A 17,794-nucleotide genomic window follows, 5' to 3' on the forward strand; every position below is an offset into this window, starting at 1 on the left:
CAAGCTCACAAAGCCCCACCTTCTTGATGATCATCTTTTACCCAAAGAACCCCAAAAGAACATTTATAAGAATATGCAAAAAGACTAACCAAACCACAAAATACAAAGGAGATTCTAGGCTAGATGCACTTACCCACTCCTAGACAAGCATAAAAGAGCAACCTTTACTTGAAAACTTGTAGGGAAATGGAGATCAATTTTTGGATGCAAGAATGGTGAAAATGGCGTGAGAGTGTAGGGAGGGAGGAAGAGGAGTGAAAGCTTTTAGGGTATTTTGATCATCAAAATATATACTAAGAATACATACAATATTTAGGGTGTAAGACTTTAATATGAGATGGGCTTAAGTACATATTATAATGGCTTACAAGAATTAAATATATGTCCAAGACTAGTAAGTTGGGCTAAATGAATTCACCCCTTACAATTAATTATAAGAATTAGAATAAGGAAACCCATAAAATGTCTTAGGAACATTACATATATATTATATAATATATGATCAAGAAATTGGGCTTGTAGGAATATTTAATTACAAATATTGTAAGGATCCAAATTGAATAAAATCCCTTACAAGAATAAATTCAATTAATTGGGCTCTTGATTAGAATAATCAAATTAGGCTCAAGAATATATATATATATATATATCAAATTGAAAGAATTAGCCCAATTGGAATTAATTAAATTACCCAAGGAATTAATTATCGGTAGTAAGGCTTGAACGAATTTTCGGGGTGTTACAATTTTCTACCGTAGCTATATCTGATTTAATCCCAAACTAGCAAGGAGTCTTACTCTACAAGACACACCATGGAATTGTTACAAGTGTCACTCCTTCTAGCCACATGCTAATATTAAAATGATTTTTGGAGATGATCTAAATGGAAACTTGATCTCCAAGTTTCTCCTTTCTTCCCTTATAAGAAACAATGTAACTTTTTCTCCAAGCTTCCTCATCCTAATCTTATAAGGGAAAATATATAAGCTTGATTATTTTATTTTTCCCCATTGTGACCGAAATATTGGAGAGGAAAGAGAGAGAGAAAACTTCATCTTCTTCCTTGAATTCAAGAGCTTCCATAGCCAATTTCTTCATCAAGATCATCACCTATTCGGTAAAATTCCATTTTTATTCGGTTAAAAGCCTTGTTTTCTTCCCTAGAACCTAACTATAGGTTAAGATTTCCTAAAATTATTATTATGATGATATGTTTTTCCTAGGAATTTTTGGTGAAAGATTTGAGTAGAGGATCAAAATCCTTCTTGCAAAAAGTACTTCAACCAAGAGGTAAGAAGTCCCTTAAGTTGGTTTTGTCACTTAAGATTTAATAATTGATAGTTGAAATAGGGATTTATGAGCTTTGTGTTGTGTTAGTAGAATATATAAGGGTATAACTAGGTGGATGGATTTCAAGTATGAGACTTGAATATGAAGTATATCCAAAAATGTTTATAAAAACTTACGTTGAAGAACGTATGCTATTTTGGTACACAGGTTGTCAAAACCTTATTTTTGAAGGAGTTTATTATCGAAATGGTCCCTCGACTATTGCGAAATTACCAATTTGGTCCTCGACAATTTTTTGTGTCCAATTAAGTCCCTCGACTTTGAAAATTTTAACCAATTTGGTCCTCCGTTTATTTTGCCGTTAAACATCCGTTAAAATCGGGACCAAATTGGTAATTTTGCTATAGTCAAGGGATCAAATTGATAATATTGCTATAGTCAAGGGACCATTTCACTGAAAATTTAATTACCAATTTAGTCCCTTGACTATAGCAAAATTACCAATTTGGTCCTGATTTAACGGAAATTTAACGGCAAAATAACCGGAGGACCAAATTGGTTAAAATTTTCAAAGTCGATGGACTTAATTAGGCACGAAAAATTGTCGAGGACCAAATTGGTAATTTCGCAATAGTTGAGGGACCATTTCGGTAATAAACTCTTTTTGAAGGAAAATACCACTTTTAATGAGTGTGTACTTTACGTGAGAAAGATGAGAAAATGGTGTTTGAAAAGCCTGCGGGTACTGAGAGTATTTTGAAAATCTTCCATGGGCTAATGAGGTAGCCAATTTCAAGTATTGGACTCAAATGAGAAATATGTCCAAAAAGAAATGATTTAAGAAAGAAAACTGAAGAAAGGAAAATGTTTTCAAAACCTTAGTTTCTAAAGTAAAGTTGAGGAGGACCTTGATTGACCCACGGGTGGCTTTAAGTGCCCTTGCCCAGTGGTCGTTATGATATATTGTATGATCATTCATACTGCAGGGCGAAGTCTATTCGTCGTTATGATATATTGTATGATTAGTTCATACTGCAGGGCGAAGTCTATTCGCCGAGTACTGTATAACTCATAGGATGAGGTATTCTTATGGGGGTGTGCACACTTAATGTATAGTTACTCTAGAAGTCCGGGGAGGTGTCGTTTTAACGGACCTGGCTAGGCCAGCTAGGAATCATTTTAACAAACCTTACGTCCAAGGGATCAGCATTAAACCGGGTGATGACCACTGACCCCGAGTTCGATGATCCAAGTGGTCAGAGAGGGAGTTATGAGAATACTCCAAAGGCCTCACGCTTGCTAATATGAAACTAAGGAAGTTTTAAAGATGAAAAAAGGGTTACTCTGTAACGACCTTGAGAAAGAAATGATTTTGTCTTAAGAGACATGTTGATTTTGGTTCACTAATCACTTTTTGTGCAAGTCCTCGTTGTTAATTTATTTACAGGAGAAATCTCATCAAATGAGTAAAAGTTACAAAACTCTCTTATACGTGTTTTGAAAACCTTTGTTGAATTTTGGGTGACCATGGATTCTCTTACTTAGCCGTCGTGCTAACTACACTTCAATGTGTTTTTAACAGATGTTGTCTAGTGTGGGCTCTTGTAGCCCGATGAGCGCTGAGAGCTCATCTGAGTTGTGTTTCCAGTGTTGGACTATGATGACTATGTGCAGTTCCTGCTTGATGATGACCCCTACGCTCCCGGTTACGCTCCTGCTCCCCCTGCTCCTCCTGCTCCGCCCTCTCTGAAGTATACTGTCTAGAACAACTCCCTTTTTTTTGTGTAAATATCTTTTGTAGCCTTAGTATGGCTAACAAGTTGTGAACAACTTAAACTTTCATGTTTTTGGACCCAATGGGTCGATCCTTGTATATATAGTAGTAGCTAACCTAGCTACCTTCCTTTCTTCCCGCTGCAATATATACGTAAAGCTTTTGTCAAGTAGAAAGTGTGTGAAACAGTTTTCCTTCTTTAGCATGTGCATCTAGAGTGGACTCTTTCTGGATTTGATTGGGTTTAGTCTAGGTGTGGCGGTAACCACTCCGGATGTACGGTATAGCCGAGCCGGGGTGTTACACCATTACTCTTCTCAATGTGGCCTTTAAGGTAATTTCTAAGGTTATTGTCAATCGTATGAGACCTCTAATGTGCAGGATTATTGGCCCCCACCAAAACAGCTTTCTTCCGGGCCGCTTTACGATGGACAATGTGATTCTAACTCAAGAGATTATCCACACCATGAATAAAAAAACATGGGAAGAAAGGGCTCATGGTGGTTAAAGTTAACCTCCACAAAGCATATGGTAGCGTCAACTGGTCCTTCCTTGTTGAGACCCTTGAAGGGTTCGGTTTCCCCAAAAACCTTATTGACCTTATTGCTTTCTCTTTAAAAGAGAGTGATATCTCTATTCTCTGGAACGGAGGGCGTCTCCATTCTTTTGTTCCAGGTCAGGGCCTCCGCCAAGGTGATCCCTTGGCCCCTTATCTCTTTAATCTTGTTATGGAAAGGCTCGCCCATGACATTCAAGCCGAGGTTACTAAGGGCAGTTGGAAGCCGATCCACATTATGCGAGGAGGGTTAGGTGTGTCCCACCTTTTCTTCGCGGACGACCTCATGCTCTTCGGGGAAGCCTCAATCCACAAGGCCACGGTTATTTCGAACTATCTGAATAGGTTCAGTTGTGCCTTTGGACTTAAGGTAAACCTCTTTAAATCCCAAGTCTATTACTCAGCTAACATGAATGCAGGTTTAACGAAGACTATTGGCGACAAATTGGGTATGCCCATCACCTCTCAACTCGACTCTTATCTGGGTATACCCATGCTCCAAAGGCAGGTCTCCAAAGACATGTTCGCTACTGTAATTGATAAAATGAGGGCTAAACTTGCAATGTGGAAAGAATCATCTTTGAACATGGCAGGTAGACGGATCCTAGTTCAGTCCTCCTTCGCTACGGTCCCAACCTATACAATGCAAGCCATGGCGTTGCCAATCAGTTGCTGCAAGGACATCAACAGAATCTGTAGAAACTTTCTATGGGGTCATGAGGATTCCACTCAAAAAATCCATACCATTAACTGGTCCGAGGTCTGCAAACCTAGACAAAGGGGTGGTCTTGGTCTCCGAAAGGCGAAGGATATCAACCTAGCTTTTCTGACTAAACAAGTCTGGCAAATCTTTACTAACCAAGATAGATTATGGGTCATAGCTCTTCATGAAAAATAAGTTAAGGATAATGATTTTCTCACTACCAGTTGCACCAACGGTCGCTCGTGGGGCTGGCGCAGTATCATGAAGGGTAAAGTCGTAAAGAGATACTACGGTCCAGGACAAAGTGGAAGGTTGGCAAAGACACACAAATCGACTTCTAGCATGACTGTTGGGTGGGCGATACGTTATTGGCCTTAACATCAACAACGCTTGCTCCTAGAGGATATCGTTTCACATTGGTTAAGGAGTTCATCACGGACGGCAACACATGGAATATTCCGACAATGGAGGAGCTTCTACCTAACGACTGGATATCTAGAATCAAGGCGGTTATACTTCCCGTCGATAACAATCAAGATGACAGCCTCTATTGGCCTCATTCAGGTACGGTTACGGTTACGGTTAACTCGGCTTATTCCTTTATTTCAGGTCACGAGAATGAAGAAGATGCATCACATGCATGGGTGTGGAGAATTAACTACGCCAGAAAGATTAAGCTCTTATTGTGGAAATCGTTGAAGGATGGTCTCTTGGTTAATGTAGAATGACGGAGACGAGGTCTTACTACCGATGATACTTGTCCGAGATGTGGCTCAGGTGAAGAATTCCTTGATCACATGTTTAGACAATGCGATATAACCAAGGTGTGCCGGAGATTCTCCAATCCGCCATCAAGATTCAATAGCAGCAACCACTTGCCGCTTCGCCTCTGGCTGGAAACGTTTTGCACGGGATCGAGAGACGGACACAAGCTTAGCTACTGGAATCTACTTTTTCCTCATATCCTATGGAACATCTGGAAAGGGCGAAATAACCGAGTCTTCAACAGAGTCAGCTGGACGCCGGACTTCACGCCGGACTTCAAGCTGGAGCAAGCAAAAAGGTAGTCCAATGACGCTCAACATTACCTCCTACGGACTTCACGCTGGAGCAAGCAGAAAGGGAGTCCAATGAAGCTCAACATTACCTCCTACAGCGTATGGGTCCGATGACAGCACAACAAACTTGGGTTCACTGGTCCCCACCGCCTCAAGGTGTCATTAAGATTAATACTGATAGCGCTTATAAAGCCTTTTCGGGGCTGGCCAGTGTAGGAGGAATTCTCTGGGATCACCATGGCGATTGGTTAGTGGGCTTTGTCACTAAAATTGGCTATGCAAATAGCTTCTTAGCGGAGCTTTAGGGTATCCAATAGGGTTTAAAACTGGCCTTGGACCTCGATTTTAATAGAGTTTTGGCAGAATCTGATTCAAAAGAAGTCATTCAAGCTCTTAGGAATGAAGCGACTGTTTACGCAGCTGGCACTCTCATATAAGACTGCAAGTTCCTCATCAACCGCTTCCAAAGATTTGATCTGAATCACGTTTTGAGGGAGGGTAACCAATACATTGATTTTCTGGCTAACCTGGGGCAGGCTTCTCAGTGGGGCACAACAATCCTAGCTTCACCTCCAGAAAGCTTAGGGACCCTCATGAATCGTGACGCAAGGGAAGTCCCGTTTAGAAGATTTAGTTAATTCCTGGAGCTGTTTGGTTCCTTTCTTTCGCCAAAAAAAAAAAAAAAAACTATTAATTATCTTATTAATCTATAATTAACCTATAACTACCATTATTAAACATTTGACCACCATTAACCATAATCTCTTAGTCAATCTTCATCAACTTTAACTTAACCACTATCATCAATCATTTAATAATTAACATTAATCTTTATTAACCATAAATGGGTCACACTTGTGTGAGACCGTCTCACGGATCCTTATTCGTGAGACGGGTCGGGTCGGGTCAAAGCACCATGCAAATGTCATACTTATATGTACAAATCTCACACTTATATGCTCAAATATAACACTAATCAAAAATACAATTTTTGTTACGTATAAGAGAAAAAGTAATACCTTTTTCATAATAAGTAATGTTGACAAGTGCCTCTCACTTATAAGGGCAAATATAATACTTTTGAGGAAAAATGTAATACTTTTAAATCGAAATGTAAAAGTATTGTATTTTCCCTTAAAAGTATTACATTTACCCTAATAAGTAACAAAATTTTTATTCCTGATTAGTATTACATTTGAGCATATAAGTATGACATTTGTGCATATAAGTGTTACATTTGCATCTTGACCCGACCCGACCCGACCCGTCTCATGGTGAGACGGTCTCACACAAGTTTTTGCCACCATAAATAATCACCTCCAATCACGGTCATCATTAATTCGTCCTTATTAACTCATAATAACCTAATTATAACTTAATCACTTCATCATCATCAATCTTTAATCACTGATAAGACTCCGAGATACCCTTATTTCAGGCACATTTTAGGGTGTTTTATCGTGTCTATAGTATCCTTACTTGATAAATTATGTGCGTATATACTTGAAAATCACTAACTGATGCACAAAAGCTATTTTTAGCTTCAAAGAAGTAAAACAGGAGCCCCGGGAGCAAATAGGACCAAAAGATAAGCTTAAAGAGCAAACCAGGCAAGAGCGGAGCCCCGGAAGACCAAATTGGAAGGCCACACGCGTGTGAGCAGGCGTGAAAACTTTCCAGAAGCTTCCCACGCACGCTCATACGCGTGTGAGAGGCGTAGAGACGGTGATGCGCGAATTTCAGCTAGTGTTGTCATTTCGGAGACTATTTAAACCCCTTTCATGAATTTCCAGAGGAGGAGCCCAGAAAATTAGTTTTCCTTTTCTTAGTTTTTCCTTTGGAGAACTTTCTCCATTTTTCTTAGTTTTTAGATTAGATCAATCTCCATTGTAGAAGACAACAAGCTTGGATTGAAGATCTTCTTCTCTCTAGGTGATCTCTATTTCATTTCTATAATTTTAGCTATCTTGTTCTTGGATTAAATTAGCTTTTGCTTGCATTTCATATTATGAGTAGCTAATTTAGTCTAGGGATTTGGATTGTGTGATTGAATATTGCTTTTGTGATGATCTTATTTCTATATTTTGGATCTATGAGTTTGTGTTGATGGATTATCTATTCTTGTCTTTTGATTGTTGTTTTGATGAGATCTTGTTTGGATTTGGCCAATCTAGATGAGAGATTGAGCTCTTGACTCTTTCATGTCTTTGATTAGAGTTAGGATTTGAAGCTTGACACAATCAAAGTTCCTATGGACTTCTTAAGAATAGTAGGATAGTGTGTAGCTTAAGTGTTTGATAAAATTCCTCTTAGAACTTTGGATGCTTGAAGGCACTCCTAAGTCAAAGAAGCCTTAGTACACAAAGGTGGAAAAGGACTAAGACAACACACTCTTGAATAGACAATATGCTAGCAATCTTAATCCATAACCTTGGGCACTCCATTATGCAATATTCATGAACACTATCCAATCCCTACCCCTTTTACATATTCACAAAATCACTTTTACTTTAGTACTCTCTTGCACTCAAACCAACCAAATGCACTACTCTCACTCACAAATCCACCCTTCACCACACTCGAGTCCTATGCATGATTCAATCAAGTAAACTCCCGAACGCTTGACACACCTCCACGTCCCTCCTTCGAGACCGACACTCGTGGAGTCACAGACTTTCCGTTTTAACATAAATATCTTTTGACGAATCAAACCCCTACACAATACTGCTTCACCAATCACCAATTTAAGCCATAATCTTAATCATTAATCACCCTCATTAACTCAATCATTATCATAATCAAAGCATCATCATCATCATTAATCCCATACTTAATATCAATCTACAACATTAATAATCCAATAATTGTCATAATCCTATTCTTTATCATCAGGCTTCGCCATCAATTATTAGATAATTTCACCATTTAAATCATTAATGCTATTTTACTCAAGCCTCACCTACTGCTTCCGAGCTACGCCGCCGCCAATCCACACCGGCAGGAGTCTCGTTCACACCGTCGGAAGGAGATTAAAGCCGGAGAGGAGGGAGAGGGAGTCCGACAGTCACGGCCAAGCTCGACGCTCTGCTCAAGCACCTCCGTACGTTGTTGCTTCGCTCTGCTCGTCGGACGGGGAAGAGGAGGCCGGAGAAGAAGGGGCAACGCCACCGCCGCTGCTACCTTCGCCGCGACTCTGCCGTCGCCGACTCCAACCACTGTCGCTGCTGCCTTCGTCGAGAAAGAGAGAATACAGGAGGGTTGAAGTCTAGCTACCATCGCCACTTGCTATGTAACACCCCGGACCTACCTTCCCGTACATCCGAGGGAGTTACCGCCACACCTAGAGAGAGTGTTCTATCATTTCGCGATAAACCTCACTCTAGGTGCACAGGCAAAAAGAAAACTCTTCTAACCACAACAGCCACCCAACAGATACTTAAGCACTTTTATACATATCAGCTGAAAAGCTTAATTAAGCGAAATATACATTCTTGCACTTATATATATATTCATGAGTTTGCCCCTCGGGCCAAAATACAGTTCAAGGGTCAACTACAACCTGACTAGTCATGTTTAGCCATCACTAAGGCTACAAAAAGTATGTACACAAAACAAACTCCCCAGAACTCGACGTCTAGTCAATCATGCGGTACACGGGGTCGGTGAACTCTCCCCAAACCAGGTGCCACTCCCCCTCATACCAGGTGATATGGTCCAAAAACCGAGAGGTGGTTATGACCATCGACCATTCCTCCCAAACGTCCCGATGGCTAGGGTCCCAAGGGTAGGAGTAGTGCACTATGAACTCAAGGGGATCGCTACCATCTAAAGGCTTTATGGGGTAAAAGCCATAAGAAGCCTGGACCTCATCCATAACAGGGCAAGAAACAAAAGGGGCCGACGGAGCCACAGGAGTATCTGGATTAGTGGGAGCTACAAGAGCATAACCAGGTGCGTATGGGTCTTCACCCTCCATCATCTGTATGTACACGTCGTAATCCATGCCTTCACAAACATACTCCGGTGAACTTTCGGAGTTCACCGGGCTACAGGAACTGACACTAGATTGCATCTGTTAGGAACACAGTGAAGTGTAGTTAGCACGACGGCTAAGTAAGGATATCCGCGGGTTATTCAAAACTAAATAAAGGTTTTGTAAAATTATTGCATAGACACCCTATACCTTACTCATCGACAGAGATTCTACCTGCAACAGTTATAAATAGCAACTTGTACACACAATAGACAAAATGTAATACCATCTCGAACCATTTCCTTCTTGACGAGATCAATTGATAATTATTTACTTACCCAAAGACGTATTGTTAAACAATTAAGCATACTAGTAAATAATGGAAAACATAAATCACACATTTTACTAGTAATCACTTTAGTTGAAAAACCTTTCCTTCAAAATGAAATTCTCATCACTTTTCACTTTTCAAAGAGAGAGATCACCCACAACCTTTGGGTATTTAAATACTTGTCACATCTCTCCTTCCCATAGCTACGGCGTAACTACATTCACATTTCAAAATTTCACTTGGTCCTAGATAGAAAGTGTGAGGCCTTTGGAGTTCTTTCTCCACTTTTGACCACTTGGATCGTTGAACTCGGGTTCAGTGGTCATCGCCCGGTCTAATACTGATCCCCTGGACTTATAGGAGCGTTGGAATGATTCCTAGCTAGCCTCACTAGGTTCATAAGAATGACACCTACCCGAACATAGAGTGACTATACTTAAGTGTGCACACCCCCGTAGGAGTACCTTTTCCTTCCGGGTGATATAGTACTCGGCGAATAGACTTCACCCACAGTATGAATGATCATACACATAACTACCATGTGGGAAAGGCACTTTAAGCCCATCTTTATCCCGTAGGTTAACAAGGTCCTTCACTACTTTTACTAGAACTAAGGTTTGAAAACATTTTTCTACTATTTTCCTTTCTTGCATTGAAAATATTTTGAACGTACTTGGGTCAATTCCAATACTCGGAAATTAATTCCCCCTTTAACCAAATCCAAAAATTCCCATTTTCTTTTGCAAAACATTTGGATAGTCCACTAACAACCTTTCACAATGGTAATTCAAGTGTAACTATCCCACACCTTTAACTCCACATTTTTCACATAAGTATCATACTTGACACATTTATACCTCAATGCATATAACATATACACTTCCCAACCTTAACGTGGGCATAACACACAAAATACATTTATTCTTTACATGCACATAATACCACCTCCTTATAATATTCATAAGTTCACACATATGTAACACTACCTACATAACACATGTGCCTAACTACATAGCATTACACTTCTTACTAACAACATATATATTTACGGTTTATACATACCATAAGCTATACTCAAAATGTGACATTTTACCATTTATATATATATATATTCGGCACACACACACAGCTATATATATATATATACACGACACACACACACCCACATACATATACACACACGTCACATATATATATATACACACACACATAAATACATAATTGTCCTTCCTCTTAGCATATGTATCCCTATCATATCATTACTATACTACTAAGACATAATCTTCTCATCACATAGATTTTCATGTTCACAAGTTAACAACAATTCATAACCTAGCTATCAGTTATCTAGTTTCAAACAGCCTCAACCAATTAAAGGGATTCCTTACCTCAACCGGGTTACTAATCTCGTAGAAGACTCTTGGAGTTGATTTTCCCCAATTTCACCTTAAAACCCTAAAATTCCACCAACATCATAACACATAATTTTAAGAAATCTTAACTTAGATTCATGTCCTAGGAGGGAAAATAAAGCTATTTACCGAATAAAATTGGAGTTTTACCGAAAAGTTTGAGACTTGTGTAGAGATTCTTGGCTATGGAATGTGAGCTCTAATGGAGAATGAAGATGATCTCACTCTTTCTTCTCCTTGAATATTTCGGCCACAATGAAGAAGGAAGGGGAAAAAATGGCTTTATATTATAATCCACTTGGTTGACTAGTCTCCTCAACATATGGTAGATAATTGTGACAAGTGTCACCTTCCTATGGCTGGATCTTGGAAAAATATCTTAGCTAGACTGATCGGGATTAAATCAGATGAATTCTCGGTAGAAACTAATTTAATTCAAATAATTTTCGAAACCAAAAATTTACTCCAGAATGAAACTCAAAATCGGGCTAGGTTCCGTACACCGCGAAATTTCGCGATGTACGATCAAAAATAAATTTTTGCTGCTATGGCCTAATTTAATTAAATAGGAAATTGAAGAATAATAGTATGGTGTCTAATAATTCATTTCCTAGGATAATCGGGTCCGAATACCAACTCCTAAAATTCTTACGGTTCGTGACCGGTACGTAGGTTCGCAGCTTATTAATAATTATCCTCACTTATAATAATTCTTTTGAGGCATCGGGAGATCGTCTCATGAATGTTATAGCCTAAAGAAATATTTTTCGAACCTCAATCTTATTGGAATAGGTGAGGGGTTACATGTTACGCCGTCTACCGCCACTAGAAGCCATCGTCTGGCTGCCCCGCCGCCGGTATGCACTACCGTCGCCGGCTGTTCGTCGTTCATAGGAGAAGAGAGCGAGAGGGACGAGCGAGATTGAGAGAATGGCTATTTGTTTTGTCAGTTAGGCAATGAACAATTGAGGATGATATACTATACATAGGCATATATTTATATTTAGGATTTTGGGTCTCACAAATCATATTTTATTTATAAATAAATATCTAAAATAAACAATTTGGGCTAGAATTTGGGCTAAGAAATTGGATCATGAATATTGTTGGGCTAAGAGAATTGATACATGTAAAATGACTTAGTAGGTTCATCTCAGATACAATCGTTATACCCTACACCACGGTGCACATAGCAATGTGCACCGTGGGACTAAACGGCACCGTTTTACTAAGTGACGGGACGGACGCCGTTTAGTCCATCTAATCAACGTTATTTTTTTTAATTAAAATATATAAGCGATGAAGAGAATCTTCCTTAACAAGACTCCCGACTCTCTCGCTCCACTTCGACTGCACTTCCACTGCACTTCATCAACAACACTCTCAAGCAAAACACTAACGATCACACCAGAACTCAAGAACATTAGAACAAATACGCATTGCTCAACAACAAATACACATCTTCATCGACTATCAAGAACACACAGAACTAAAAGGTAAATATTTAAAAAACATTGTTGATCAACGACATTGTGCAAAAAAAAAAATACATAATGTTTGTATATATATCACATACGCATTTTCATTCGCATTCTAGCATGAACATTTACTAATTCTCAATATTATAGCATTTTATTATCCACATTGTTGATTTTCAATATTAAACCTCATCAAACAACTGTGTTAGGTTATTGATACTAGGGCTTAGATTCTGTGTATTATTGTTAAAGACTCTGTGTATTATATCATATCATTGTGTGCATTTTAACATGTTACCATTCCTACATTGTTGATTCCAAGTTTCCAACATTCTTGGTGTATTGATAATAATGAGATGTTTATTCTGTGTATTGTTGTTAATGAGTTTGTGTATTCGTGTTAATGTGTTTGTGTATTCTTCTTACTGACTCTGTGTGTTCTAGCATTTTATCCACATTGTTGAATTTAGGTTATTGATACTAGGGTTTAGATTCTGTGTATTATTGTTAACGACTTTGTGTATTTTAGCATGTCATTCTGTGTATACAAGCATGTTACCATCCACATTGTTGATTCCAAGTTTCCAACATTCTTGGTGTACTGATAATAATGAGAAGTTTATTATGTGTATTGTTGTTAATGAGTTTGTGTATTCGTGTTAATGTGTTTGTGTATTCTTCTTACTGACTATGTTTATTATAGCATTTTATCCACATTGTTGTGTTTAGGTTATTGATAATAGGGCTTAGATTCTGTGTATTAGTGTTAAAGACTTTGTGTATTGTAGCATGTCATTCTGTGTATACAACCATGTTAATTCTGTGTTTTCTATTGTGTGACAGCAATGTCAAGTTCTGACAAAAGTGATCAAGTCCTGGCAACTGCCTTACAAAGAAGGAAGAGAAAGAGAGATAGTGCAGCTACATCAAAACCACAAACAGAAGAAAGGCAAGAAAAACAGAGAAAGAAGTCTGCAACCAAATGAACAAAGAAGGGGAAGCAAGTAGATGAAGGCAAACCAAAAACCAAGAAATACTTTACTGTCCGAACAACTCCTAAGCAGTTGTTCAGCCTTGTCAGTAGTATAAGCGAGGATCAGCATCAAGCGGTAAAGGATATAGGATTTGGACCATTACTGGACATCAAGCTCACTCATTGTGATAGTGTGCTAATCAAGCACATATTAAAGAAAATGGACATAGAACGATGCTCCATTGAAATTGGTGATGGTGATGATGAGCTCTATTTGTCAGAGGATGATGTACAGTCTACACTTGGACTCCCACGGGGTAAACTCCCTGTCGTAGAGGGCACTTCTAGTAATGAGACTGAAGGATTCAACACTTTGGTCAGGGATTGGAGACAGAGATGGGCGATAGAGAAGGGAACCCCAACAACCACTGAAATGCTAAACAAAATTGTCGAGAGACAGGACAGTGGTGACATGTTCAAGCGTGACTTTGTCATCTTTGTGGTTACAACACTGATAAGGGGATACAAGAACACTTTCTGCAACTACAGGATTCTATACTCACTACAAGATGTGAGTAAAATCAAAGAAATGAATTGGTGTGCTTACACCATAAAGAGTCTGCTAGACACTGCAGAAACCTGGAAATCAAACAAGGATTCCTCATACAGTGGGCCTGCAACTTTCTAATGGTACGCAATACTAACTTATTCTTATAATTCTATAAAGTATTGAATAAAATGCCTTACTTGAGTCTGTGTATTCTATGTGTACTCTATTGAAAGTTTCTGTGTATTCATGTTCACATTTTGTGTATTACTGAGTAATATTATGTGTATTGTAGTTAGTCATTATGTGTATTCACTTATATATCTCTGTGCATAGTCCTAAATACTAAACCATAAGTCCTAGATCATAACCACTATATGATAAACCCTAAACCCTAAACCCTGTGACCACCAATACCTGACCTACTAATAATACTTAGTATTATATTCTGTGTATTCATCTTACTGATTCTGTGTATCCTATTTACTCATTATGCGTATTCTATTATACAATTCTAATCTTTGTTTTTTTTGTTTTTTACTCTTTGAAGCTTTCTTACCTTGATCAAGTCTAGATCAGGGGGCTTGTTCTCACATAGAACCCTCAAACCATTAGAGAATGGACAACAAAAGACATTAAAGCAACGCTTGCAATGCATAGGAAGCTAGGGAAGTATGGTAGAGGAAAGGTCACTGATAGAAGGCCAATGCCGGAGGAGGAAGTGACTCATAAACCAATTGAGTCTGAAACTATGCAACGAGTCACTGACTCCCTGAAGAAAATGACTTCTACTATTGCAGAGTTTGGTGAAGTCATGGCAGGGATTGGAACCAACAATTCAGCAGCTGAAATTATAAAGAACACTTTTGTCAACTTCTCCCACACTGTCAATCCAACGCCAAGTCCAAATCCAACCCCACCGGTCCCACCCGAGAGCCTGCTAAAAGATGATGATGTCTTCAACAAGCCAAGCTTCTTAGAGGCAGTCGCTGAACTTGAAGCTGCCTTCTATGCAACCATGAGGAACATCACTCCTGAAATCAATGCACCTTCTTTCCAGCTGTTAACTCCGACACCATCACCACCACATTGTGAAAATCAACAAGTAGCAGCAACATCACCAGCAGAAACAACAGCACCAGCAGCAACATCACATGCAGCAGCAACAGCAACAACAACACCAGCAACAACAGCACCAGCAGCAACATCGCATGCACCAACAACAACAACACTATCCCCAAGAAGGCGATCGCCAAGAGGAAAATCAGCCTAACCTTCACTGGAAAAGATCCCACCACCACCAACACAGAGAGAACAACAACAAGAAGCAACACCATCTCCAAAATCTCCCCAAATAGCAGCCATGTTGGAATCTTTGGTTGAAAATATTTCTAAAGTGGCTGCAGAGCAACAACAAGTAGCCCCATCTGCTATAACACCACTAACAGAAACACCAACAACACCATCTGCTACCACACCAAAAACACCAGCTGAAATTGAATTTGAAAGGTATACACCTATGCTTATAACACTTGATAATTTACTAATACTTGTGCTTATATTCTGTGTATCTTATTGAGTGAGTCTGTGTATTCTAACATTTCATTCTGTGTATTCTGTATATTACAATTTTTATTATGTAATTCACTTAGACTATATATTCTATGTATTACATGGTAGTATTTTGTGTATTACATGTTGTCATTCTGTGTATTGACTATTATATTTCTGTGTATACACAGCATTCTTGCAGAACCTGAAGAGGATATTGAAGATGTCCACCCAAAGAAAAGACCACAGAGAAAGTTGAAACAACTCCCACTGGCCTTACGCTCACCATATTGGGCACAAAACAAAACAAAGCTGACAAATATTTCAGCTAAACAAAAAATCTTTTCAGACTACGCATTCTTGTCTTGTGGTGGTCAATATTCAATGAAGTAAATTCCATTTTGATAACTTTTACTAGACATACATCATATTACTTAACATGTTATTTCCTTATGATTAATCTATATTTTCTTCTGTGTAGTGACATGCTTTATTTAGGAAACAATTTGGTGGCTAACCGGGAAGATTTCATGACATTGGCATCCGGTTACGTATCTACAAACATTGTACAAATTTGGTGTCAAATGATGAGTTTGCTAGACATAAGAAAATCAATCGATAAACCAAAAAGGGTTTTCTTCTCTGAAGTTGTTTCTGTAAGTAAACATTTTACTCTAAACTTTTTTTTCTTTCCTTTATTCATACCAATGCATTGTATAACAAAAAAAAAAAAAAAAAACTTTGCAGATGACATTAGAAAGCGCAACAAATTTGCAGAATAGTAAAAGTGCTGCCTCAAAGGTCATTTTGAAAGATTTCTGCGGAGCTATTGATTACCAACTAGAATCAATTTCTCTTGATATAAGTGATGCCAGCCTTGTAAGTACAAAATAACTGTACCTTAATTATTTTTATTCTGTATATTATTAATTTGAATTGTCCATATAACACAAACTGGTTTATTTTTTCTGACTACTCTTAACAGGTATTCTTCAGTATCCTCCGACACCAACATTTCTACTTGATGTGCTTTNGCCTCAAAGGTCATTTTGAAAGATTTCTGCGGAGCTATTGATTACCAACTAGAATCAATTTCTCTTGATATAAGTGATGCCAGCCTTGTAAGTACAAAATAACTGTACCTTAATTATTTTTATTCTGTATATTATTAATTTGAATTGTCCATATAACACAAACTGGTTTATTTTTTCTGACTACTCTTAACAGGTATTCTTCAGTATCCTCCGACACCAACATTTCTACTTGATGTGCTTTAATTTCTTGACATCAAGACTTCAAATAATTGACAACAGGCCTATTCCTGAAGGAATTAAAGCACAAGACAAGTATGAAGGTTGTCCAGAGAAACTAGTAAGAAATCTTATCTCTATTAAATTTTGTGTATCTTATTGAGTGAGTCTGTGTATTCTAACATTTCATTCTGTGTATTCTGTATATTACAAAGTTTATTCTGTATAGGACTTAGACTATATATTATGTGTATTACATGTTGTCATTCTGTGTATTCTGTCATACTAATTACACACAACTATATCGATATTCTACAGTTGATTGCCTTTACTAAGTATCTAGCCACAAAGAAGAGTCCACTTGCAAAGAAGATGAAATCAATGAGAGTGCAATACATGCAGATGCCTTGGCAAAATGAAGAAAATGTTGTAGATTGTGCCATATACACCATGAGGCATATGCAGACTTATACAAGCACATCAATAGCAGACTGGGATGCAGGACTCACTGGAGGCCAAGAAGACGTAAGTATAAAAATATTCTTTCAACTTTCTTCCATATTAAAATATTTAACAATTCATTTCTAATTAATTTTGCATTCTATTTTTGCAGTATACATTCCTCACATCACTAAGAGCTAAATATGCTGCAACCATACTCATGTCAGAATGGAATACCCTGCTACCAGATGTGACAAATGCAGCCAAGGAAATCTACAAAGAATCAAAGTGACCGTATTTGTAAAGATGTTGATTTTATTAAACTTAAATTGAAACAAGTATCTGAGTTGTGTTCTTTATTTTGGAAACTCTTTTAACTCTGAAATGAAAAAAAGCTTTTTGTCACATCTTATATTATAGGGTGCCATATCTATTAAGTTTATTCTGTTGATCACAA

The 17,794-nt window shown here is 38.2% G+C and overlaps 1 protein-coding gene across 1 annotated transcript; it reads left to right on the forward strand.

Moving 5' to 3' along the window:
- Positions 1 to 3,561: 3,561 nt before the first annotated feature.
- LOC116015710 lies at positions 3,562 to 8,650 on the forward strand. The gene is made up of 6 exons (XM_031255886.1): positions 3,562 to 4,463; positions 4,548 to 4,634; positions 4,724 to 4,887; positions 4,933 to 5,028; positions 5,101 to 5,386; positions 8,335 to 8,650. The coding sequence occupies exons 1-6, from the start codon at positions 3,562 to 3,564 to the stop codon at positions 8,648 to 8,650; spliced, it is 1,851 nt and encodes a 616-aa protein (XP_031111746.1).
- Positions 8,651 to 17,794: the final 9,144 nt, after the last annotated feature.

This window comes from Ipomoea triloba, chromosome 4, assembly GCF_003576645.1.
Source record: "Ipomoea triloba cultivar NCNSP0323 chromosome 4, ASM357664v1".
In the NCBI taxonomy this organism is placed as follows: domain Eukaryota; kingdom Viridiplantae; phylum Streptophyta; class Magnoliopsida; order Solanales; family Convolvulaceae; genus Ipomoea; species Ipomoea triloba.